Below are 27,613 nucleotides of genomic sequence, written 5' to 3'. Positions count from 1 at the left end.
ATAGTTAGCATTGTTTCAGGGAACCTTTTGCTTTATTGATTAAGATCTTGGTTGTTTAGTTTAAATGGATGGTGCTAATTAGAATAAGGTCATAGATATGATGCCTTTGTGAATTAGTTAACCATGCATCAGGAGAAACTATTTCATGTCCACTGACTTGCAAGAATTCCAATTTCTGGATAAGAGCAAAGAGGATAGCTTACTTTTGGTGATTTTCACATATGAAGTTTTGGTGCTCTGTATCAGTGCCAAAACCTTAATTGGTGTGTAGTAACTGAATTAGCATGAGGTAGCCTTACGGGTATTTTTCATTTAGCACCTGAGGAGAAAGGGATTTCAAGTTTGTTTTAAAAAATTAAAAGCCATTAACACATTCAAGGACATCCTTGAAAGATAAGAGAAAGATACATTTTTATAATAAATTAACTCTCCTAATTTAGTTTCTTCTTATCTTTGATTCTACCAAAATTGTACTATTCTCTTGGCCATCTGTTTTATATCATTTAAATGTTTGAGATGTATCTAGCTAAACTCTCATCTGGACTATTAAAAGAGAAAGAGTAGACTATTGAAACATCTCTACTGCTGACATTCATTTATTAAAAACATCACTATGTTTGTATAATTAGAGGTTGGCAAACCTCAAACCCTATCTAGTGGTTAGTCCATGAGACTGTCCTACAGAATTGCAACGCTCTGGTTGAAATAGCTCAGCAGTTACCTTTATAACCTCTTGAGAGTAGCAGCATCAGTATCCTCATTCACTTCTGCTCTCCAGCTGTTATCCCCTTGCCCCAGGTAGTGACAACATGGTGGGCAAGCTCAGAGAAGCACCACTAGTGCCTAGAGGTGACGTGTGGCCCCACTCGTTCCCTAACGGCCTCACTGGACCAAGCATGGTAATGTAGAAACATTGCCAATGCTTGCTTTCAAACTTTTCAGTAATTTTTATTGTAGTTATTCTTAGCCAAATAGTTTATATTAAATTAGTGCCATTTGTTGTATATCTTGGTATATATTTCCATTATTTTAGGGTACTTTTTTTATCTTAATAGACAAAGAAGTTATTTACATATGTCCTTTCAATGGCCCCATTAAGGGAAGAGTTTACATCACAAATTATCGTCTTTATTTAAGAAGTTTGGAAACGGTAAGTAGAATCTAAGACCGTAAAGATGACCCTAACTGTTAAAGATAATGCTAAACTGTTTCTCTTCTACCTTGCAAAATTGACTGTGGCTCAGATTAACATGGGGGATACATTTGCTTCTCAACTCTTAATGTTTGGCTTATGCAAAGCTTATTTTACACTAACACCTATATATGTAGGAATAGAGTTAAAAATAAGTTTTGTCTCTCATAGTAGTGGGGAGGGGTTAATAACTGTACCCATTTGCTAGTTTGGAGAAGTTAGGTAGGTATAGAACAGTGGTTCTTTAGAAGAAGCACAGAGAAAATTCACCTGTGGAGCTTAAAAACACTACAATGTCCTAGATTTATTACATCAGAACATGTAGCTCTTCGGTCCAAGCACAGTTGTAATTTTTAAAACATCACAGAAGAGGATACTGATGTGAATCCCTTGTATAGGCCCACCTCTGTAGAACTTTTCAAGTGTTCGATTACAGAGCATCAGGTAGCAGTTTAGAACTAGGCTAGCTATGGTGTGGCTTAATGCCACTCTACCTTTTCATTCTAGAGCCACGAAATGTTTACCACAACATTTTAAGTAATGTTCCACTGGTGGGAAGATGAGATGGAGACAATATGCTCCAGAAGAGAAAGAAGGAGTGAATAGCCTCTGTGATTATCACAGAAGGACCTATTAGTAGACGTGGTGGGTCGCCATTGCCCAGGCTGGCCTGAAGGGACAGCTTTACTTTGATGAGATGGACCAAGGGGAAGTAAATAGGTCCAGGGTACATGGAAGAGAGCCCAACAGCAGCTTTTACACAGGAGACAGTGAGACTGTTGGGGGAATCTCGCTTTAGCATAAATAACATTTACAGTTGTATCAATAAAGATGGAAGAGATTTGTTTCAACAGCGGCCCATTCTTATTTGACCCAGTAATTGTACATGATTGATTAAAAACTTATAGACCTATAGGGTGAATTAAGAAAAGTATAATAACGGCGAGACAAAATGAGATGGTAGTCCCATCTGAAGTGTTGTGTTCAAATCCTGATGCCATATTTTAAGAGGGACATTGACAAACTAGAGATGGATGGTTCAGACAAAGGGAACCAGGCTAGTAAAGGTGCTGCAATATGAGCAATGATCGAAATAAATGTTGATCTTTCATGTGAAGAAAAGAAGACAAAGGGAGACATGACAGAGCTACCTTGGAATGTATGAAGTGGCTTCTGTGAAGTACGGATTAGAGTCATTCAGCACAGCTCCCAAGGTCACACTGGGACAGATTAAAATATTTTATGCTAATATAGGGGAGATGCATCAAAAATTTAGAATTAATGCAAGTGTTATAATGCCTTCACCTCTGAGACTTTTGGCTTGAGCCACACATATGCCTGATTCCATTTTATGCTGTCATTAACGATGCACTGGAAAAATTACTGAAACTGGTGCTAAGACAAGATTGTGTATATTGTGTGTTCTTAATGATGTAAAACAAACAAAAGCTACCTGCAGAAAAGAAGCCAGAGGAAATACACCAAAAGTTTTAGTACTTGGGGTATTTGGAGAGTGGATGGAATTAGGCATGCTTTGTTTTTTCCCCTTCCACTTGGAAGAAGCATATAGTCCTTTTATAATTGAGAAAACACTCAGCAAGCTGTATTTATTTATTTTTTTTCATATGGCACTCTAGAAGGTGGGGGTTAGTGCTGAATGGGTGAATAAAATGCCCATTTGACACTGACTTCTAACTTTTTCTTCTTCCACTAAGTTTTACATAAACATTTTAACTGATTGGACACAACATTTAGTCACGGTATAAAAGCAAGCAGATAATACCAGAAAACATCATATAAAGAAAGCCACTTACGTGGTTATATAGAAGCCCAAAAACAGTCATCATAATGTTTCTTAAAGTTATAAAAAAAAAAAGCATTAAAAAAAACCCAGCATTAATTGTGGATTCTGTTGCAAAATATGAATTTTTTGTTTGACAAAGAGCTGTCATCTCACTGGCATTTTGAAGTGGACACCTGTTTGTTTCAGGTATGTAAACACTGCAGTGGAAGTGCAGTCTGACTCCGAGTCAGCTATCCAAGCACAGCAGTCATTTCCTTAGATTGTCATGGTGGCCCTCCTTCATGGTCTTCCCCCACCATTCTGGCCTGCATGATGCCTCTAGAGTGATCCTCCTTAGACCTAGGCTGATCAACTTACTTCTCAGTTCCAAAACCTTTGTTGGCACCCTTCTGCCCATAGAATAAAATCCACTCTCCTTTATATGGCATAAAAATCCTCCTAACTTCTCTTGTCTTGGCTCTTACCACATCTCCCATACTGTTCTCAAACTACACAAAGCCTCTTTCTTCCCTTTTCCCAGCCTGAGAAGCCCTCTCATGCCCCTGTACCCTTGCATGTGCTGTTCTCACTATACCTGAATGCCCTTTCAGAAGCCACCTCAAAATTATGTCCTCTCCGAAACCTTCTTCAATTTCCTGTGAAGATTATCACTCCCTCTTTGTGTCTCCAGAGCCCTTTTTCTCATAACTGTATGTTAACACTTGTTAGGAAACCTTCCCTAGCCACTCTATCTAAACTTGCAATACCCATCCCAAAACTTCCACTCTCCCTTCCATGTTTATTTGTTTCTCCTGAGCACCTGCCACTATCTCCTATTTTATATATTTCACTGCTTTATCTTGTTCTTTGTCTGAGGACAGGAATGCTTGTCTATCCTCAGCACATAGGACAGAGACTGGCACATGAAGGTATTCAATCAGGGTGTGCTAAATAAAGGAATTCTGATTTACTTATATGCTGCTTTGTCTGTGGTCGTAAGTAATGGTGAGTCCTTTTGGCCCTTTGTGCCTAGCTAGTACAGTGTCCAGTAGACAGTAGGTGCTCAATAAAAGTGGATTCAATGAGTGAATCCGGGAGGGAACAGGCCTCATCACTATAATTTGACTACATCTCAAAGATCCATAGCCACCTTTTGATCTTGAGGGTGCTCAGTAATTTGGCTTGGTGTTGATCTTGTGACTCCAGGAGGGGCCACTTTAGGCATGTAATACTTTGTAATCTGGTAGTCCAGTGGTTGGCAAACTGCGGCTCATGAGCCACATGCTGCTCTTTGGCCCCTTGGGTGTGGCTCTTCCACAGAATACCACGTACAGGCGCGCACATACAGTGCGATTGAAACTTCGTGGCCCATGCGCACAAGTCGGTATTTTGTGAAAGAGCCACACTCGAGGGGCCAAAGAGCCGCAGTTTGCTGACCACTGTGTAGACTACCATGGGAAGGGTGCTTCTAGATTCCCTTCTAGGAACACTTTGAATTTAGGTGCTACAGAGGATGAGAAAGACAAATGGACTCTTTGCTTATTTATGTGTTCATATCTTTATTCCAGAAACTTTCATTGAGTCCTGTGGTGAATCTAACATCATGCCAGGTGAATAATGTGGAGATGAGTAATTGTGGTATAACATGGCGAAGTCTGCAGTGGTTGTATAATGCTATGAGGTTACAAGGGAGAGGATGATTAACTGTGTGATGAGTCATAGAATGCTTTACAGAGGAGGTAATATTTGAACCAAGTCTTGAAGAATGGTATCAATTTCCTGGACAGAAGGGAAAGTGGGGGGAACATATCAGGTAGAGAGTTTTCATATCACATGTACAACAATATGAAAAAAATACCATATACAGTGGAAATGGCTGAGTGATCTATTGGAGCTGGAATATAGGGGGTAGAGGGAGGAGTGGAGAATGGGAGGCAATGAAGCTATATGCATGTTATATAAAGAATGACATATCAAATGTGTATTTCAGGAAGAGGAGTCAGGTTGCAGCATGTATGATATATTAGGGAGAGAGAGACTGGAGGAAGGGAGTTATTTTTGTTTTCCAGGTAAGCAATAAGAGCCTAATACAGCCCTAGTTGTAATAAAAAGGAGGGGACAATCTTGAGAGATTCAGGATTTGCATGGCCATTAGAGACATGAAGAAAATATTCGAGTTGAGAATGATTCCTGTGATTTTTTGGCTTGAATGATTGGGACTGCTCCCAGTCATCAAAATGGACATTATAGGAGAAAGAATGTGTTGGAGACAAACCCCAGGGAAAATAAATCTGAATGTGTGGACTTACAGCAGTATAACAACCAGGTGGAAGTAACTTGGAAGCAGGAGGAAACATGACTCTAAGGTTCCCAAAGTTATTAGCATATCATTATTGGGAAAAATCATGTACAACCACAAGATTACTCTCAAAGAGATGTGGGCTGAGGAGAGAACCCTAGGGGACATGAACATTTTTCCATGATGGGGAGAGAAGAACCACTGGAGAAGAGAAAGAAGAGGCAGTAGAAAATCTGACAGAAGGCTTTGGTGAAAGTCAGTAGAAGAGAAAAATCTCAAGAAGTAAGGAATAGAGCATGGTGTGAAATGTTAAAGATAAAGAATGAGTACAGCCCAACCAGTATGGCTCAGTGGTTGAGCAGGGGCATGCAGGAGGCAGCTGATTGATGATTATCTGTCATCATTGATGTTTCTGTCTCTCTCTCCCTCTCTGAAATCAATAAAGAATATTTTTTTAAAAAAAGAATGAACAGAGACTGTGGAGAGTGTCCTTTAGGAGGCAGAACAGATTTTGTGATGATGTGAGTCTGATCGGTCTCTCTTGCTCCACTTTCTACCTCCCCATGGAAGATTTGCCAACTCCCAATCCTCAGTACACTTCTCTCTATTCATTCTTTGCCCCTTGGCTTCATCTACTCCCTGGCTCCAGTCACTTCTCTACAGATAACACCATATGTTAACAAAGCTCTTGAATTTACCAAGACTTTTCCCACACACTCTCATCCCATCTGACAACAGCTGACAGGTAAAGCAGAGGTTACCCAGCCCATTCCCTAGACCAGTGATGGCGAACCTTTTGAGCTCGGCGTGTCAGCATTTTGAAAAACCCTAACTTAACTCTGGTGCCGTGTCACATATAGAATTTTTTTTTATATTTGCAACCATAGTAAAACAAAGATTTATATTTTTGATATTTATTTTATATATTTAAATGCCATTTAACAAAGAAAAATCAACCAGAATAATGAGTTCGCGTGTCACCTCTGACACGCATGTCATAGGTTCTCCATCACTGCCCGAGACACTCCCTCCCCAGCCCTTGACTTTATTTTCTAGTGCTGACCTTTCTTCTGACCCCAGTTTCTCATTTCTTACTGCTTGCTGGAAATTTCTTGACTTTCCACCTGGTAGCCCAGATATATGGCCGAACCAAAATTCTTCAGCTCTTTCTCCCTTCCCAGTTCCTTCTTTTGGCATTATGTTTTTCTTGATGGTGTTACTTTTCTTATAGTCACTCTAGAATCATATCTCTAATCCCCTCCTGCCTTCTCCTCTGCAGTCTTCATCACATTTTCCCAGTTCTTTCTAGTCCTGTTTTCCCACCCTAGTCCAGGGTCTTATCACCAGCACCTATCTCCCAGGCCATTGCAGTAACTTCTCCTACTATATTCTTGCTAGCTCCCTAAGACATTCTCACAACCTTATCATTCCTTTGCTCAGAAGTTCTCATTGGCTCCTTTCCTTCCTCATTTCCGATTCTTTAGCCCAGGTACTTACAGTCCTCTGCAACTCCCCCCCTCACCCCCCCGCAACTCATCTCTCTAATCCATCATACATGCTGTAATCTGACTTCCCTTCTTGAAATAAACATCTGATGTTGTTCTCCATGTAATGTGGATACAGCCTCATTGTCACCCCTTCTCTTCTACCCTCTATATTCCAGCTCTAGTTATCATTCAGCTCCACCACACACTGTGGATCAAGCTTGTTCCCTAAACAAGCCCTATGCTTTCTCCCCTCTGCATTTTCCTTCAGGACATATTCTCCACCTAGAACATCATTCACCACCACCACCCCCACACATTTTGCAAAATTATTTTGAAATATTTAACAAAGTTTATAAAGGATAACATAACCATCTGTGGATCCAACACCTAGCTGAAGAATTCCCATCTTCCCTTTACTTCAAAGGTAATCACCATCTGAAGGTTGGTATCTCTCACTCCTGGTCATTCCACACACTTCTTTTAAAAAATAGAATGGAATATAGGGGATGTGAAGAAAGCTAAAGGAGTGGAAGCTTTTAAGCCTTCCAAATAAGTAGTTGCCAACCCTTGGCAGTATAATTTGGTTCTAGGATTAGGACTGCTGATAAGATGAGAAAAGTGTCATTCATATATATATATATATATATATATATATATATATATACACACATATACACACACACACACACACACACACACACACACACACTAGAGGCCTGATGCACGAAGATTTGTGCAATAATGGGCCTTCCTTCCCCTGGCTGTCAGCACCGCCTTCACTCGGCCAGAGCCACCTTTCCACCTTTGCTCCAGCCTGGAGCCACCTTTCTGCCTTCTTTCAGGCCCAGAGCCACCTTTCCTCCTTCCCACGCTGCCCAGAGGCCCGGAGGAGCTGGGGCGGTGCGGAATGCCTGTGTCCTGCCCCACCCCTAGCCGCTCAGCGCCTGTGTATGCAAATTAACCTGCCGTCTTTGTTGGGCTAATTTGCATACTCACTCCTGATTGGCTGGTGGTTGTCGTGAAGGTACGGTCAATTTGCATCTTTCTCTTTTATTAGTGTGTGTGTATATATATGGTTTCATTTTCAGTTGATAACTCAGAAATAATACCTCTTCCTGGATCAAATTCAAGGACAAATTTGTTGTTAGGATTTCCTCTAAAAGATAGGAACATAGTGATTCAATTCTTCAGGCAGAGTATCACCTAAAGATTCTTAGACACCATGCAAGACCCTCTATAAAGACAGAACACACATTAATTTTTATTCAGTAAAGGTATTTCTGTGTGGACCAGAAGAATAGATCTGTTTACTTTGCTTTTTGATGTTTTACCAGTGCAGAGACAGAACTTGGAGAATTGAGATGGCTGTATACCCTGCATGTCCATCAGACTCTCTCAAAAATATCTGGTTCTGAAATGAGCTTTGGACAGGTGTTAGCTATCATGCCACCCAAAAGCTGGGCATCTAATAAGTGTGGCTGCATTTAGGTTCCATGACCTCTCTAATTGGCTGAAATTTTAGCTGTAAGTCTTGGATACCACCCAGAAGGGAGGCAAAGTTTACCTTCCATTGTGGGCATTTCAAAGCCAGACCTATATGTTTTCCAGAGGGAAGGCCCAACCAAGTCATTATAAGCATGAACAAAGAGGATTCCTGTAGTATTTATCTTTTCAGGAAAATACATTGGAAAGTTTTCAAGATTGTTCTTTTTTATGTCATTCTGTCTAGTGGATTTGGTACCTCTTTTTTTTAAAAGGAGGTGAAATAATGTTAAAAAGACTAGAATAATAAAACATCCTAATATATCTGTAGGTAAGAACATCAGTGGGAACATAGCATCCACATGCTAGGTATTCTTTTAAACTTCAGTCTTAAATCATCCTATATTGCTGCTGCAAAAATAATGGTGTTTTCAGTTTAAAACAATTACTGCTAATACCTTATGTCCCTTGTCCTTTGTTACCATACCATCCCAATTTACCATTCTCTAAACTTGAGACTCTGGGGGCTATTGAGCCCTGCTGTTGAAGGTTATATTGTGGATTTAATTATTTCCACTACCAGTTCAGGCATTTTAGGCCTCAGAAAAGGGTCTCATCACTGCTTTGGTAATTATTTTAATCTGGAATTGAATTCTCGTTAGATCCCCCATCACATCAGTGACAAACCTTCTCCATGTTCTTTAGCTGACCTCATCTCTTGCTTTGTTGAAGAGTTAAAAGTCATCCTCACAAATCTATAAATTTCCCTCTCATCACCTGATGATGTCTGTTTCCACACATCCTTTCCTCCTCTCCTATCTAAGAGGAAGGACCTAGACATCTTGTCCAAAGCAAATCCCTCTACTTGAGCCTTTCTCTGGAGCCTTAGTGCCCCATTATTCTTTACGTCTTATATTTCTGGTTTTCATTGGCTCCTCCCCTTCCCCTCACCCCACAGTCCTACTCCAGTCTCTTTATTTTAAAATGCTTTCTTGCATCCCTGTTGCCCCCTGATACTACTGTCCTCTTTTTTCCCCTTCTTTGCCAGACTTCTTTTAAAAAATTAGTCCGCCGAAACCGGTTTGGCTCAGTGGATAGAGCGTCGGCCTGCAGACTGAAAGGTCCCGGGTTTGATTCCGGTCAAGGGTATGTACCTTGGTTGCGGGCACATCCCCAGTAGGAGATGTGCAGGAGGCAGCTCATCGATGTTTCTCTCTCATCGATGTTTCTAACTCTCTATCTCCCTTCCTCTCTGCAAAAAATCAATAAAATATATTTTAAAAAAAATTAGCCCATACATACTGCTTCCACTTCCGATATATTAACTCCTTCACTTCTTGTGTTCTGGCTTCTGTTCTCTATTGAAACTATTCTTTCACTGCTCAGTTCCAGTGGCCTTGGTTGAGTCCTGAACTTTTTAACTTCTCTATAGCTATAGGTATTGTTGATTACTCCTTCCTTCCTGTCTACGTGCATTCTTGGCTCTTCTGCTTCTTTCTGTCTCTTGCCTTTATAGCAGTTCATTTCTTTCCCTTCCTACATCTTTCTTTCCCCGGAGTTATGTAATTTCCCCAAGAGTTCTGTCCTCACCTTCTTTCTCAGCTGTCATTTGCTTTCCAATTCTATAGCTCTAGTCCTGATCTTTCATTTTTTTATTCATTGGCTGTTTCAGAGCCTGCTGTGTGCCAAGTGCTGTGTCAGGTGGTAGGCAATAGTGGTGCACACAACAGACATAGTCTCTCCCTCATGAAGCTTTAGTTCTGATGGCATTGACAGACGTTAATTAGATAATCACACCAATATATAACAAGCTGTGGTAAGGTTGCATGGGAATAGTACGGGGTACAACAGTTTAAGGAGCCTACAAATTGTCCTGAAAAAATGATGCTTGACCCGTAATCTGAAGAACGAATAGGAGTTACCTAGATGCTGGGCAGCAGCTGGATTGGAGAAAATAAGCTGAGAGAACAGCATATGAGAGGCCCTGAGACCAAAGAGATCATGAAAAGATGACAGTATGGATGAGTTGGGGGCCAGGAGAGCAGTGCAAGATGAGCAAGAGAGGTTGGTGATGGCCAGATGACCTAGACCTTGTAGACTCCGCTAAGGGTTTGGGTGTTTAGAGGTGAGCAATGAGAAGCTTCAGAAGTGGTTTAAACAGAGGAATGATAGCATCAAATTTACTTTTGTAAAAGATCCCCCAGGTTGCTGAGTGGAGGGAAAATTATAAGCTGAGTAATAGTAGCTGCAGAGACCACTGGGGCTTTTCCAGTGGTCGAGAAGTTTCTGGTAAAGTTGGAGAGAGATTAATAGATTGGAGATTTATTTAAGAGGTAAAGATGAGAGATTGAATTAAGGATAATGGAGAAGGGCGATGATAAGGATGACTCCTAGGTTTCCAGCTTTGGTAACTGAATAGATGGAGTGCCAGCCATGGAGACATGAAGATGGAGTTTGGAGAGAAAAACATCACTTGTTTAGTTCTGGACATTTTTCCTTTGAGGGGCCTTTGGGATCTCTTCCAGTTCTGTATTTCCAGCTGCTTCCTAGATATCTGTTCTTGAATAATTTATCATAACCTCAAACCCAGTGTGTCTAAACTTGACAATGTTAATCTTCCTCCAGAATCTCCTCTTATCTTCTTCACATGTCTTGGTAGGACCATCGTTGTCCCGGGCTCTTTAGTCTAAATCTGAATCATCTTTGATTCTTCCCCAGAGACTCATCTCCTTTTGCTTTCCACCTCAGTCACTCTCCATTTTCAGATCCTCATAGCCTCTCACTGGCACTAAAACAGCCTCCAGGATTCCAAGGAATGGGTATAGTCCTCTATACCCATTGAGAGACTTCGAGGTACAGAAATACAGAATTTTAGCCTTCTACTCCCATTCATGGAGTGCTCAGTGCTGCTAGTTGAGTCTTCATAAACCATCATTCTGTCACTGAATTTCTCTTCTCAAAACACATTCCATGGAACCCAGTCATCTTGATCCAAGCCCTGGAGTACTGTTCCCCAGGAAATTCTGCAGCCACCCTATCTTAAACCTGGCCCTGGCCTGTGTGTGTGTGTGTGTCTGTGTGTGTGTGTGTGTGTGTGTGTGTGTGTGTGGTGGTGGTGGGGTGTTGTTGTTGTTGTTGTTGTTGTTGTTTTAATATAAAATCCCCATGTTTTTCCACATGGGTAGCTGATATTATTGTTACCTGTTCATGAAAGGGTAATCTCCAACTGATATTATTCTATTTTTTTAAGTATCATCCTTAATGTCACTTTTACCACAGAACCTTCATGTGACCCAGTTGATAGGAAATCATCTTGCCCTCCTATAACCTCTCATTCCACTTTGGATCTTTTTTATGGCTTTTGGCACATGCATCCTAGCATTGTGGCTATTTGGATACATGTGTCTTTTCTCCCAGACTGGGCCTTGAGCTCCCTGAGGGCAATATCTGCATCTTATTTCATCTCCACGGCCCCTAAGGAACAGTACAGTTTCTGTTACTCAGTATATACTCAAAAGAGAGATAATAAATGAATGCATCTTTTTAGATTGTTATATTTACTGCTTAACTATTTTAGATACTCAGAGGTCAGAGGCACAGAATTGTGAGTTAGAATGAACCTTTGAGAATCCTTAAATATTTAATGATATTTAGATAGTGACGACTTAGGTTTCTAGAGAGGGAAGCTAGTTTTCCTGTTCCTGGATCTTCCAGTTTGGCCGGCTGGGTTATCTGATTTTGAACCTGTCACTCAGGGAGAACATGACATGTAGCCTCATTAGACTGTGGGTGCTCTTGGTCAGGAGCTGACTGGTTTTCCTCAGTGTCCCATTTTTTAAGTGATTTTTAAACTTTTTTTATCTTTATTGTTGAGAGTATTACAGATGTCTCCTCATCTTCTCCCCATTGCCTCCTTCCACCTGGTTCCTGCCCTGCTCCAGGCCTTCACCAACCTGTTGTCTGTGTCTATGAGCAATGTATATATGCATATAAGTTTTTTGGTTAATCTCTTCCCTCTGCTCCCCTTCCCTCTGAGATTCCTCAGATTTTTATGAATTTTTAGAGAGAGAGGAAAGGAGAGAGAGAGAGAGAGAGAGAGAGAGAGAGAGAGAGAGAGATCCACATGAGATTGAAATATTGATAGGTTGTCTCCTGCACATCCCTGCCAGGGATCCAGCCTGTAACCGGGGCAAGTGCCCTGACCTGGAATCAAACTGGCAACCTTTCAGTGTGCAGGACGATGCCCAACCAACTGAGCCTTACCGGCCAGGGTCTCAGTGTCCCATTTTCTGTTTTGTGTTGGGTCAGGGCAATCAGGGCTATAGAATTCCCACTATAATACAGGGACAAAGAACAGCAAAGTCTCATCTCACTTTCTTCTCCCTTTTTTTGTGTTCTTGCTTCTGTGTTGCTATTAGAGTATCAGCCTTTTATTTAATGTCTACTCTATGTATTTAGGAATACAGTTGAACAGACACTGATAAATCTCAATATAATCTAAGCATAATAAAAGACTGCCTGATAGTATGTTTTAATAACTAGATTGTATTGAGAAATAAATACATTATAATATACAACTATGTATGTACATGGTTACTGAGTAGTGTCTTTTTTATCTAGGGATTTGGATTTCAGTCATGTAGTGAGATGTCTTATCCCATGAACAGCTAAAAAAAAAAATGCCTCCTTATAGGTACAAACAGAAAGACCTATAGCTACATGCCAGAGCATACTGAGCCACTCTAGTTGCATAGCACAGCTATGTCTTTCAAATAATAAGGGATTCTTTGCTATAGTAATGACTTCCATTGTTTTGTAGCTACCATATGACAGGCACTATGCCAGATAATTTATGGCCATTATCTCTACTAGTAATAATCTCTACAGGTAAATGTGGCTGAGAGATACAGTAACTTGTTAAAATCATCCAGCTAATAAATGTCAAAACTCAGATTTGAACATTTTATGTCCAACTTAATAGCTTGTGCTCTTTTCTCTACATCATAATAACCATATTCTTATACTTTTTAAACTTATTATTTTGGCATAATTATGAACTTTCAAGAACTTTGAAAAATAGTGCAGAGAAGTCTTGTGTACACATCACCCAACTTCTGCAATAACTGTACTGCTTTATTGAAACCAGGAAATTGATTTTCACAATATAGTTACATCAGGTTTTTCATGCCCTCATTTTTTGTATATTTTTGCATTCAATTCTGTCACATATAATGCCAGTTATAAATTTATGTAATTATCATCAACAGTCAAGATATAAACCAACTCCCTCATTCTACCCCTTTATAGCCACACTCTACTTCCCCTCAACCCCTAACAACCACTTCTCTCCTCTCTGTCTCTACAATTTTGTCATCTCAAGAATGTTATAAATGGAATTATATAGCATATGACCTTTAGAGATTGGCTTTATTCACTCAGCACGATGCCCTTAAGATTCTTCCAGGTGTTGCATGTATCCATAGTACATTCATATTTGTAGCTAAGTAGCATTCCATAGCATGGATGCACCACAGTCTTACTCTTTTTGAATTTCTGGAATACTCATGAACTACATTATATTTTATGAAGAAATGCTTAATTTTTATTTTGTGTTTTAAGGAGAATGATTTAAAGTAAGAGAAAAAAAACTTAATTTTTATTTGTACCCCTGAAAAAAACATCTTTTAAAAAACAAAAATTTAATAAACACCTTTAAATTTTTTTATTATCAAAGTCATCTAATACAGCATTAAAGAAAATATTGGATTTAAAAAATTGTGTAACCCTTCCCATCTTTGTGCATATGAATGTGTATTTTACATTGTTGTAGTCACAGTGTATTTTGTATGCTTTTTTCTATTTAAACTTATTTTTTCCATGTACATAATTATTTTAGTAGCTGCATGCTAATTCAATTGAGTTGACTAAATGTAATTTTCTAGACCCTGATGTTCACCTCTGGCTCCCTTGAGCATCTTTATGCATACAGCTTTTCCTTTGGTGTGCCATAGCTGTAATATAAGTTCTTAGAAGTGCAGTTGTGGAGTCAAAGTGTAGGACCATTTTTATGGCTCCTTTGATGGGTATTCTGAGACCTCATCTTGAATCTCAACCCTTTCCCAAGGGTTGAAATTTTCTAAGCAAGTTACTGAAGGTTTTTAAAGCCTTGATTGCACATTCAGGAACAGGAATACTTCACCTACATCCAGAATGGTTGTGAGGATAAAATGAGATGATGCATGTCAAGCCCCTGTTGTAGTACCTGGCACAGACGAGGAATTCTATATATGGCAGCTGCTGTTATCTTATTGCAAGGATTGTAGAATGACTTCGCTAACATGATTTCATCATGCCAGCAGTCTTATGGAACCTTTGCAGCCAGCATTGGATAAGAAATGATGGAGGAGCATTGCTATACATTCAGGTCCTTCCGCTTTGGGAAATGCACTCATGCCTAAGATAGGCACGACTTCTAGGTGTTTGTTTTCTAGTGAGGGAAAACAGACATTGAAGTTTATGCTAACAAGATAGAGTGAAGCAAGTGGTGTAACAGCAGTCTAAATCAAATGTTGTAGAACTTCAGAGGAGGAAGTGGTCAATACTATGTGATCTAATTAGAAAGTAAGACTTCCTGAGAGGTGATGCATGCTGAGCCTAGATTGAAGCCACCGGAAGAATTTTGGTAGTTGGGAAAGATAGATCATCCCAGGCAAAGGGAACACCATGCACAAAGTACATAGGCCTGATTGTAGATGAAATATATGAAGAACAGTAAAGGTGTTCACTTAGTTGGTGCACAGAATGTCATGGGATAGAAGCCTGCAAAGACAGGCTGGAAGCAGCATCATGAGCTTGAATTGTATACCTAGGACTTTAATCTTCATTGTGGAGGCAATGCAGAATGGCACATTTGGGGGATGCATTTTGGTTGTGTAACTGATTATTTTAATTCTTGCTCTTTCATGTGTAGTCTATATCATACTTTTATTTATTTAAAAAAATGGTAAAAGGGCAAAGGTTAAAATGCCCTGAGACCATGTGGTTGTTTTAAATTTGTTTTTGATGTTTTAATTATACTGACAGAAATATTGACTTTTATCTTTTTGTCCGTTACAGGATTCTGCTCTAATACTTGATGTTCCTTTGGGAGTGATCTCAAGAATTGAAAAAATGGGAGGCGCCACAAGTAGAGGAGAAAATTCCTATGGTCTAGATATTACTTGTAAAGTAAGAGATTCAGTACTTTCTTATGTGAAAAAAGGCACATTGATGTTGAATGATAAGTAAAAGTTAATGTGGGTTAAAAAAAAATCAGAGACCTTTGTTCTTCCTTTCCAAAACCAACTGAGGAAATAGTCCTATAAAAGTGACCTGCTGTTGCCACAAAGTGTGAGGACTTGAACTGGTCATTTTGTTAGCTTGACTGAGTAGGAAGAAACTTTATAAGTAAAATTTCACACTTTTTAGTTTTGTCCAGGTCTGTTCCTAGTGTCCCTTCATGTTATGTGCTACCAGCTACATACCTTCACACTGTGAAAGGAAGGAGAAATACAAGAGATTTTGCTCTCTCTTAACAGGATATGTTCTTACATCTAATAACCGCTCTAACTTTTTCATAAATAGTTTTGAAAGGTAGTAGCCTAACACTTTGTTTTGGCATGGTTAGTGGCCAAGATTTAATGATAATAAAATTTAATCAGTTATATTAGTAATCATCTATTGAGCATCCATGTCTCTCCAAACTCATGCTAGGTGGTTTGCACTCAATCCTTAGGGCAAACCTCTGAGATGGATAGTGGTGTCCCCATTTTATAGATGGGGAGCCTAAGGATAAGAAGAGTTTTGTAACTTAGCTAAGATTACCCAGCAAATGGCAAAGTTGGGATCCAAATATAGTGAGATAATCACTTTGCAAAGAACAAAATAAACTCTTGGCAAGAAACTTGTTTCAAGGTATTATCAGAAGACCACACTTTGTAGAAGAATGCCCAATCCTAGAAAGAGCTAGAAGGCTTTGGAGATCATCTGCCCCAGTGGATCTTACACCTAGATATGCATCAGGGTAACCTGAAAAACCACTTTAAAAATGTTGATCTTTGGGTTCTACCCCAAATCCTACTTTTAGGCTTTGTGGGCCAATAGCATCTCCGTCATATGTACACCTCTGTGTTTTGTTTTTTAACCCTTTTAAAATATGAAAAGCATTCTTAGCTTGAAGACCATACAAAGACTCACCTGGGCCGAAGTTTAGTGACTCCTGGGCAGTCCAAGTCCTTTATTTTATGGATGGGGAAATGAGGCCTCTGCTAAGTGGAATTACTTACCTAGGGTTGTCTAAGGAGCTGGTGGAAGAGCCAGAATGAAAACCTAAGTCTCCTTTTCCTAGTCTCATTCACTCTGGCTCCTTAAAACCAATCTCCCATAGTTTGGTTTGGATTATGAACACAATAGAGTTTTTTGTCTCTGATTTATAAAATATGAAGACTAGTACAGGCTATCAGAAACAAAGGATTATGGCATTTTTATACTTGAACTAAAATTCTTCATCACTCCCCACCTTGTCTTTTTTGTTTTAATCCAAGCTCCCTTAATGCCTTACCTGTGATCCCAGCTACATACCCTTTGAGGCCTAGAGATATGGGGATTTACTTTTAAGGAAAATTTTTGTATTTTGCATAAAAGGGTCCATAGGAGTAGAGTGTTATATTATAGTATTCAAGGGAAAATGGGATTGCTATTTTGATGATTTTGAAATGACTTTTATTCTAATAGAGTTTTTAACAAATCCTATTTGTTGCCTTATCAATAGGAAAAACTTATATTGACTATTAATCACCCAAAATTAATAAGAGAAAGCACATTCTTACCCTTTGTTTATTGTAAGAACAAAAGGCTGGGAACACTTCACCAGGCATAATTCTCAAGTGTTACATATATACAGGGATATGTATATATAATGTATGTGTATATATATGTATTTATATATACTTTGAGTGATTATAAAGCCAGTGTTTATTAATCAATTTATTAAATGAGTTATCAGCTGTTAAAGTAGTATGTACACATTTTGGGGGGCATACACTATATTTCTTGGAATTAGAGTTAAGCTCAAAGATAATGGCCAAGAACAATGTTATAGCACAACCTTTTAACTCAGTTATCTCCCTGGAAACACCAATGCCACAAGACTCAAGTTCCATTTTCGCAGTAAGACCTGAAGTTATAAAAGGGGATCTGCAGCAGTGGGATAAAAATTCACCCTCCTGCCTCTCATAGGCCAGCTGACATCTGTAGTCAGTAACCATCATACAACTGTTTCTCTACCGAAGCAAGTAGTCATAACCCCTACATATTTGGTTTTACCAGCTCTCAACATGGGGATTTCTGTTTGCATGTAGCAGCTTTCACATGGTAAATATATGTCCCAATGGATGGTGTTTAGCAACAGAAGCAAAGATAGCTCTGAATATGTGAATTATGACCGCTCTCCAGGTTGTATAGCCCCTGCTAACAAATTGGAGCCTTAAAAAAAAAAAAGCCAAACCATATCACCAAAAAGCCTTCTGTCTTCTTGCACACTCATTCCCATTTACTCAGTTTAATGACAATGTGCTATTTTGAAGTCAGCAGTGATGGTGTTATTTCCTTAGAAATACATTCTAGAAATGACACCTCAATAGATCAGCCCTTCAGTGTTGTTACAACAAAGATGTGTTTACTTCGACTCATTTATTATAGCGAGGCTTATTGCATCCCCATGTGACCCAGTTGTTAAAGAGGCTGAGGGTCAGACTACTAGATTCTTATGCCACAAGGCTCTTTCCCAGGTGTGCTTCCGTAATGAGGCAGACTCTAAAGGAGACCAACTGGAACTTAACAGTATATGCCCATATTTCTCTTACTAATGTGGTGATCTGCCTTCTGTTAGTCATTTGCCTTTTCCACTTCAGTTTTCTTGTTGGCAAGATGAGGTAGTAATTCTTCCTGTCCTTTAATTACATCTGCATCAGATGGCAATAATAAGTCGCTTGAATCACTTTTGCCTTGGCACATTGAAAGTAGTTGCTGGAATCACTGATACATCAGAATAAATATTTATCCAGAAATGGTCTAATTTCTCACTGAGTGGTTAAGAGAATGATGCTGTCCAGTTATCATCTGATCCAAGGTTGTTAGGAAGAAAGTTCCTCACAGCTCTTTGAGCCCTGAGACTTCTTATGATATACTTGTATTTCATGGCATACTCTTTAAAAGCATATCATCTTATTGAAATTAGGTTTTTTTTTTCTTCTGCTTGACTAGTGTTTGGCATCATGAGCCAACAACTAATATTGCACTTTTCTTGGAATATGTTGTGAATCAGCTTTTGGATTTTATTCAATTACATGTTTTTAAAAACAAAAGCACAGATTCCTGGAGCTGGAAAGGCCCAGTAGATGCTATCTGTATACAGAATGATCTGTTGTGGGTCATTCATTAGAGGTCTTAGAATCTGGTTCTTTATACTTCTTTTGCTGTCTTTCATATTTTAGATTATATATGGTAAAGCCTTTTCTGGTCCTTCACATTGAAGACTTATGAAGCTTTAAAAGTGCTCTTGAGATAATAAATTAAAAACACTTTGAAAAATATGAAACTGGTGACATCCAAAATGGCAGAGACTAGATCTGTCTCACTCATGCGTATCTGTATCCCCAGGGTCCAGCATAGTGCCTGTTTCTGGTTGAAAGTGCATGCAATATACAATAGAATATTCTTAGTGCCATGATTGATTTAAGAGACAACCTAAAAAATGCAGCTTTAAAAATAAGATAGAATGTTATTTTGATGTATAATATAAATTGATATTTATGGGAGCTTATTCTGTTTAAATTTGGTTTAAAGGTTTTCCTGCTTATTAAAGAGATATGTAATAGAAGCTATCCTTAAAATATGGTTTGATCATTAATTTTTAGTTCCTGGAAGTATAGTCACTCCTAATATGGAGCAATATAGAACTCTTTGGTTATATAGAACTCTATAAAAGTAAAATTTTATAGTAAAAATGCATCACATTACTTGTATGAGAGTTTAAAATGCCAATCATTTCCTAATTTTTAAAAATAAGACTTTAAAAACATAAAGAGTGAGGGAAAGAGTTTCTGTATTTTAATGACATGTTTGACAATTTTGAGATTATATTTGATAGCAGGTATACATTTGAAAAGTTCTATGAATAAAATACAGTTTTATAATTAAAAATATCTCAGAAACCAGTTAAAGTAGACAGACACAGTAGATGATATGCAAGGCAAGGTTTGATGTGTTTTTTTATAAAACGAATTTTAGCTCTGTCTTCACTTTAGCACTAGCTGCTTTGATTTTACATTCATGATTACAATGGGAATATTTTCTGGGGTTATTAAACTAGATATTTCAAAATAGCATACAAAGCAAAGTAATTTTCTTTGTAATCTAGATAAATTACCCTTTTTGGTAAGTGAATCTTCTACTCCTTAGTTGAATACAAGATTTTTAACTAACAAATATGGCTTTATTTGAACTCTGATATGTCAAATTTCTTGCCCCTTAGGACATGAGAAACCTGAGGTTTGCATTGAAACAAGAAGGCCACAGCAGAAGAGATATGTTTGAGATCCTCACAAGACACGCCTTTCCTCTGTCCCATAGTCTGGTAAATTCTAGGGTTCTCAGCATCGAAAGGTTCTTTGGTGTCTCCTCTTTCATATACTGTCTGTGCTGCACTTCCCTGTGTGATGTGTATGTGAGGGTATTTCTTAAACATGATTGAACCATTCCCAGAGGGAGATGGCCTGTGCTAGATGGTTCACCCCAGGTGACTGCATTGTGGGCCTGCAGGTGGATTAGAACTCCCAGTGAGCCTGGGAGCTTGACCTGGAGCAGTTTATGCTCTCCTACCCTCGAGCATGCTCTGAGTCTTGGCCAGCCTTCTGTAACAGGCATGAAGCTGTGAAGTGGGCCATGATGGCCATGTGATGTGCCACACTGTGAAGTCACGTCCCAAAGGTCTTTTTCTTCAACTTGGGAGCTAAGAATGGATGCATGTCAGGCTTTGGTGGCACCAGTTATAAATGGGAACAAGTCCTCTGAGACTAAATGTCATTTAAGCAAACCCACTTCTAAAATTCAGATACATTGTACAGGTACTGCAGGCAGTTGCTGAATAAGGCAGCTCTTTTTTTTTAACTAAAAAAATGTAAAGTTGACATAATTGCAGTTGTCCCCCTATGGGGATGACTGGATAAAGAAGGTGATTAGCTAAAGAACAATATGCATACCCCATGGACACAGACAATAGTTCAGTACAGACTTTTTTTAAGGAGTGGCACTTTAAATGTCATTTGATAGCATTTAGTGTATATTTGGCATGACAGACTTATGTGCGTATTTACTTATAATCTATGACTTTGTCTATAACAAGATTCAGGATATGTATACCTAGAACTAAGGATAGAAGCTATCCTTAAAATATGGTTTGATCATTAATTTCAGGATGTGTATACCTTTCTATTCACTAAATTGAATAATCTAACTTTATTTTGCCACATGCCTGAAATAAAGCTTCCTATGCATCTTGCCCTTAAAACAATCCTTGTATTCTGCCTTGATCTTGCCGTTTCTTTTCTTTTTTTGTCATTCTTTGCTTGCATATTCTTACCTCTCTCCTCTTCTGCTTGGTGCATAACAAACTTGGAGGCAAACACCTTCTAAGGGGTAAACAAGGAAATAATTCTTAAAAAATGAAATATGCAGATACACACATACTTACACACATATATATGTGATCAATATGTTGTCAGCTAGACTGAATGTAATGAAAGAGATCATTAAATAGAAAAGCTACTTTGTAATGTAGCTCTTCTTCCTATGGCTTATAGTTAATTAATTTATTTACAATAAATGTCTCAGATTTTTTTCTAGTGAGAAAAAGGCTTCTCTCTTCCCAGATTTCATCAACAGTTGTTTCAGTCAAAGGAAATTCATGGTTGATAAAAAGGACAATTATACAAAGACTGTAGATATCTAGAAGGATATGAAGTACTCATCATGAGTCATGTTTTGATTATAGATTCAAATGTAATGCTTAAAACAAATGCAGTGATATCATAGAGTTGTATACATTTTCAACCTTTTCTCAGTTTTTATTTATATTTTTAAATATGTGATTTAAAAGATTTTTCAATATTAAGTATTTTTAACTATTAGAATAAAAAATATTATGGGACCACATCTTTGAATTTATTATGAAGGTGAGAATGTAAGTCTAATCCATGAAAATTCAGTTAGGGAAAGTGTTCTGGGTTTTACATATCTGGCCCTAAATTATAAGAAATTTAAAGAATGGCTCACATAAGTTTGAAGAAATTGAGAACCCAGCCCACCTATAAGATCTTGCTCTATTATTCACCCCCTTTTTCTGACATCTTCTACTTCTTTTAGGGTTTACTCCCCTTCAGATGTCAAGTATTGGGCCAGCTTTTCCTAAACTACTGTCCCATCTCTCACTTCAGTTTAGTCTTCTGGAAAGAATAGTCTGTCTTTATTTCCAGTTCATTCATTCCTCCAACCCATTCCAGTATCCAGCTTTATTGCAGGTACCTTCTTGGAACTCATGGCCTTTTACTGGCCAAATCTAGTGCCACACTTCAGCCTTAATTCTGTTTTCTCTCCCGCAGGCATTCAACCATTTTGACCACCCTCTTGTAAGTCTTGGTTTCTGTGTTCCTCTACCATCTTGACTACTCCTTCCCAGTACCCACTGCTTCTGTCTTTTCCTTAAAAGTAAAAATCTCATCAGTGATCCCCTGTCAGCCCTCTTCTCATGTTACTTTCTTTGCCTTAATGGTTTCATTTAGTGTCTCATAGCTTAAGCTGCCAATACTGTATGGGTGATTTCTAAATCTAGCCCTGACATTGGCCTTGAGTGAATCTAACAAGCCTAACTCTCAAGCATATTTGGAAATCCATGAGGATCACAAGCTCATCACCTTCCTATGCTCTTTGCAGTTTTCCATACCTGCTTTTGATCCTACATGTGCCTCAGTTTGGATGATTTTCAGTTGTTCAGGTTCGAGAACTTGAAGTCAACTTTTCTATTCTTCCTCTGTCTTGCCTCTCATACCCACATCAGTTCCAAATCCCTATAGGTTCTACTTATTAGTAACTCTCAAATTTTTTTTTCCATTTCTACTTATGCTTCCTAATTTATGTCATGCTTCCCAATGGGCTTTCCTTCTTTTAGGTTCTACTTTCAATTTATCTTCTACAATGCTGCCAGTTTTTAAGAAATATATTTTTATTATTGATTTCAGAGAGGAAGGGAGAGGGTGAAAGAGATAGAAACATCAGTGATTATCGATAGAGAATCATTGATTGGCTGCCCCACACTGGGGACCGAGCCTGCAACCTGGGCATGTGCCCTGACCGGGAATCGAACCATGGCCTCCTGGTTCATAGCCTGATGCTCAACCACTGAGCCACGCCAGCCAGGTAATGCTGCCAGTTTTGATCATGTCACTCTGTGTCCAACTCTCCACAAAACAAACTTCTCAGTGACTTCCCATGGCTTATACCTACACTCCAACCACATGGGACCATGCTATACTCTTCTGATATACATAGAACTTTCTGGACTTGGAGCCTTTGGTTTTCTATCCTCTTCTCCTGCAATCCTCTTGTCTCTTTAAAACCCACCATCCACGATCTTGCTCAATCCCAGGTCCTTTTTCCAAGTCATGTGCATTCACCTGATGGAAGTTAATCTCACCTCTCACTTGTTAAACTCGGCAGGTTCTTCTATCAGAGTACGTAATCTCAGTTTGCCTTATATAATAATTATGTAGTAATTGCCCATCCTCCCTGCTATTCTGTGAGCTTATCAAGGCAGGGATCAGCCTTTTTTATTTCTCTAATCTCAGCATGATGTCTTCTGCATGGGAATTGTATAATGATTATTTTTTTATTAATCTTGGGTTTAATAGAAAATGAAGGGGAAATCCATTATAGGGAAACAAATGGGATGGATTTCTGGATGTTGCTGTTATTGGAGTGGTTCACAGAGAGTTTGATTTCTCAAGTCCTGATACTTTGCCTTTTTTAAAATTTGTTCTAGGAATCTACTTCTTCCTTTAGGAAGTTAATAAAGTGACAAACTGGAGAAAAATGTTAATTGAATTGCTCATTCAAAATTTTTGGAAATTAATTTCTCAGTTCTAGCCACTAAAAGTCATTTTAAAAAAGTTAGACTAGACACCAAAATAATAAAAAGTACAGATAAAAACAGACCATCTACTGACATGGCTTTTGGAATATCAGACCCTGCTATTCAAGTCAACATGTGTAACTGTTTCACAAATAAGTTCATTTCAAAGTACTGTTTTCGGTAGTGTTGGGGAGCAATGATGTCAGGTGAGGATGAATGTACTACAGGATGAATGACACCTAGTACCATTCAGGGATGTGACAGAAGTAATATGACAAGCATGTATGGCCTCAATATAGGACAGTGTACATTTGGTGCTATAAGAGAAATGCAGAGGAAGTCCATTGAGAAGTCTCAGGATGAAGACAGCACATCCAACCCAGATTGAAAAAGACTGCATGGAATTGATAGGCATTTGGGTTGGGCTTTGAAGGATGGTTATCACTTTCAGTGGGTGAGGATGGTGGGAGAAGTAGAATTTAAAGCACAGTAATCCCCTGACTCTTGATGTAGCAGAGGAAAAGCTAGAAGTGTTGCAAAGTGTTTGAGGGTAGCCAGTAATGTTTGTTTGGAGTGTGGGGAAGAGGGGGAGATCTGAAGTCATCCAGTGGAGATCCTTGGTAAGGTAAGGAGTTTGTGCTTTGGGAAGTAGCAGAGACCACTGAAGGTTTTCAGGTAAATATTAGAACTGAATACAACATCATGAAGAATAAATAGGAGAAGAGAGCTCCCGAAACCAGGAAGGGAAGTCAGAGGGCCAAGCAAGAGGTCCATAATGCTGAACCAGGACACTGGTGGTCTGAAGACATCTATGCTAGAGAACAGGTTGTGTGTGTGTGTGTTTGTGTGTGTGTGTGCATCTGAACACTTTTATCTAGACCAGTGGTCGCCAACCGGTGGTCCACAGACCACTGGTGGTCCGTGCGATCCAAAAGGTTTGTGACCGCTGATCTAGACCCCACCCTGCAGGTTCTTCTCTCATCTCTCTAACCATTCTCATTCACTTTGCTGGCTCCTTTCTGACCTTCACTTCCTACAAGCTGCAGAGAGTCAAAGATAGAAGTTTAAGATGATGATCATGGGTGTGAGATGCTGTGGAGGGTCAAGGAGAGGAGAGGATCAGGAAGAGTCCTTCAGATTTGATGATTACAGGCTCTTTGGGGACTGGATTCCTTAACTGCTTGAGATTGAGACCTTTCTTCCTTTGTATCCCCAGTGCCTAGTACAGTGCCTAGCATACACGTGTTGAACTTTTTTTTGACTCCAGGAAAATGATCTGAGAGGAGGAGACAGAAGACAGTTTGTAGGGGTTTAAAGAGAGAGTATGGCCCGGCCGGTATGGCTCAGTGGTTGAGCATCAACTTATGAACCAGGAGGTCACGTCACGGTTCAATTCCTGGTCAAGGCACATGCCTGGGTTGCGAGCTTGATCCCCAGTGTGGGGCATGCAGGAGGCAGCTGATCGATGCATGCAGGAGGCAGCTCTCTCATCACTGATGTTTGTTTCTATCTCCCTCTCCCTCTGCCTTCCTCTGAAATAAATAAAAATAAATTTTTTTAAAAATAAATAAAAATAAAGAGAGAGTAGATGTTTTTCTAAAAAGTAATGGTAGCAGCCAGATTGAGGGAAGGTGTTTTCCTTAGAGTCTGAGAGAGGTGAATGGATATATTTGTGGATACATCTTTTTAAGGCAAGAGAGAGAAGGGATCCTTTCTTGAGCTGTATCCTGGGGAATGCAGAGGGGGATGGAATTAAGCCCAGTTTGTAGGGCAGTTTTGGAAAGAAGGGACAATTGTTCCTCTGAGACAGGAGGGAAAGAAAAGTTTCCAAACTGCCACCGTGGGGAATGCGAGAGTTTGCCAAAAAGGGATTTCCTGGAAGCGTAATCTAAGCCCGATTGCATTGAACAATACAAAAGGCCCTGCTTGAAAAAATATCACTTTGTTGATATCATTGAAACTGTTCAATCAGCTGATTATCTCAGTGACTTTTATTGGCATTTGAAGTCAGAAGTAAACTTGCTGTTATATGTATGCAATAGTATCTGGAGGCCAAGAGAGGTGGATTCCGAATCCAGTCGTGGGGTGAGTAGTGTCTGAGTGGGCTTTTTTCTTTCAAACCACTCCTTTGGCTCTCTCTTGCCTCCTGCCCCATTAGTATTTTCACCACTCAGTGTATTCATGTTGGGATTTAAACTTTTAATTAAACTTGAGCAGCTTAGCCACACAGAATCGACCCCAAACCATTAACTTGATTGTTTTTGTATTATGTCAATCCAGTAAGACATGAAAATTGTTTAGATAACATTTTCTATTGCAGCTAAAGAATGCATTTTCTTGTTTTATTTTGGCTTTGCTTTTTAAGATGCATTGTAACTCAATACTAGTTCTGGGTAAATTTGCATGATAAGAAATGTGGCAATGCTTCTGATACTATGGTAATTTCTTTTAATGGTAGGAGCAGAAATTGGGCATGTAGGAACAGAGCCTGATAGTGCTACAGAAAAATAAAAAAGTCTGATTTTTGGGGTGGTATGTTCAATGCCAGAGTTTCTCCATTATTGATTTACTAGAGGCCCGGTGCACAAAATTAGTGCACGGGTGTGGTCCTTAGGCCTGGCCAGCAATCGAAGTGCAAGCGTCCAGTGTGGAAGGGCAGATCCAAGCTGACCTCTGGGCCCTGGGCAGCACCTGGGGCCCCAGGCCCCCCCATGCACCCTTCTCTGCCTGAGTCCCCATGCGTAGATGATATGAGCACAGCCAGATGCTGCAGGCCGAGGCACAATGTGGGCCTCTGGGCCGACCAGAGGCACTGCACGGAAGCCAGGCAGGCAGCACGCTCTCTCCTGGCTGACCTCACAGACCGGCTCCTGCGCGAACCCATGGGGAGCCCGACTGGCCCCTGCGGTCCCAGCGCCTGCGGCCTGACTCACCTAGAAGAGGCGGACTCCTTGCGGGCACCCGGCATCTGAATGTGGGGGTGGGGGTAGAGTTGGGGGGGGCTTCCCCAGCGTGTGAGCCCTGGTGTCCCAGGGAAGGGTAGCAGGTAGAGTGAGAGCAAGCTTGGCAGATACCCCACATTCTCAGCACACCTCTGTCCCCATTACCCCCACCCCCAGGTAGCTGGAGAGAGGTCGCAGCCCTCCGCCAGGGTGCCACTGGAGATTGGTTGCTGCCCCCTGGTGGTCAGTGCACATCATAGCAAGTGGTTGAACTCCCAGTCTCCCGGTCGAGCTCCTGGTCGAATGACTGCCCAAGGGGACTATTTGCATATTAGGCTTTTATTATATAGGATTGTTTGCTCATTTTTTACTCAAAGGTAATATAAATATTGGATGAGTTTTTTTAAAAAAAACTGCTAATACCAACTTATTATTGAATTATGAAGTTAATTTACTAGATTGAAACCAGCATTTTAAATGGAATAGAAGAGAAAATACTAAGAGCATAATACATAATATGGATAAATACGGTTTCTTGAAATGTTTCTGTCAGCTATCTGTGTATATATATGTCTGGGTCATGGTGTAAAGTGCTCTTAATCATATTCTAGAAATTTTGAAAAGCAGTTTTAGCTAATGGTAGAATGTGTAGAATAAAATGTACTTTGAGTTAATTTAGGCATTAATAAAGTCACTTAAATCAATCTTTACAGCTATAGGCACACATGGAATTTCTTGAATTTTGTTTAGGTACAGGGCTTGAATTTATGACTGAACTCATGGGACAGAGACTCACATAAAGGAAGTGTAGGGCTAGAAGAAATAGAACCTGAGACCCGGCTGCCAAGCTCTCAGAAGCTACTGATGAGAGAAGCCCAATGAGGTGACTTGTCTGCAGAGTCCTTTTGGTGTGTGGTTCCAAACACATGCCATGGAGTCCAGCAGCCTGTGTCTGAATCTGGCTCAGTCACTTACCTACTTGGTGACGTTGAAGGTCACATAATACTTATGTGCTTTAGTGTCCTCGTCTGTAATGGAGATAATAACAGTCTCAACCCCATAGGGTTTTTGTGAGGATTAAATGTAAAGTGCTTACAACAGTACCTGGCATGCAGTAAGTGTCCAGTAAATGTCAGCTGTTCTGTTATTAGCTCACCATTTCCCCAGAGGGTACAAAGAATAAAAGATAATTACCCCAACACACT

General features: G+C 39.6%; 1 protein-coding gene across 10 annotated transcripts in view; it reads left to right on the top strand.

Annotated features, from left to right (window-relative positions):
* Positions 1 to 27,613, top strand: part of MTM1 (myotubularin 1) — a 103,570-nt gene that overhangs the window by 27,666 nt on the left and 48,291 nt on the right. For 5 of the 10 annotated variants that reach the window (XM_036304720.1, XM_036304719.1, XM_036304718.1 and 2 more), the window contains 4 exons: positions 1,056 to 1,150; positions 4,544 to 4,585; positions 15,360 to 15,470; positions 19,816 to 19,917. In XM_036304720.1, the coding sequence (XP_036160613.1) occupies positions 1,056 to 1,150; positions 4,544 to 4,585; positions 15,360 to 15,470; positions 19,816 to 19,917 (350 nt within the window). The remainder of the gene's footprint in view (positions 1 to 1,055; positions 1,151 to 4,543; positions 4,586 to 15,359; positions 15,471 to 19,815; positions 19,918 to 27,613) is intronic. The other 5 variants (XM_036304725.1, XM_036304726.1, XM_036304727.1 and 2 more) reach the window with 2 other exon arrangements.

This window comes from Myotis myotis, unplaced genomic scaffold, assembly GCF_014108235.1.
Source record: "Myotis myotis isolate mMyoMyo1 unplaced genomic scaffold, mMyoMyo1.p scaffold_m19_p_4, whole genome shotgun sequence".
Lineage (NCBI taxonomy): Eukaryota > Metazoa > Chordata > Mammalia > Chiroptera > Vespertilionidae > Myotis > Myotis myotis.
This window is presented reverse-complemented; position numbering and strand designations above follow the sequence as displayed.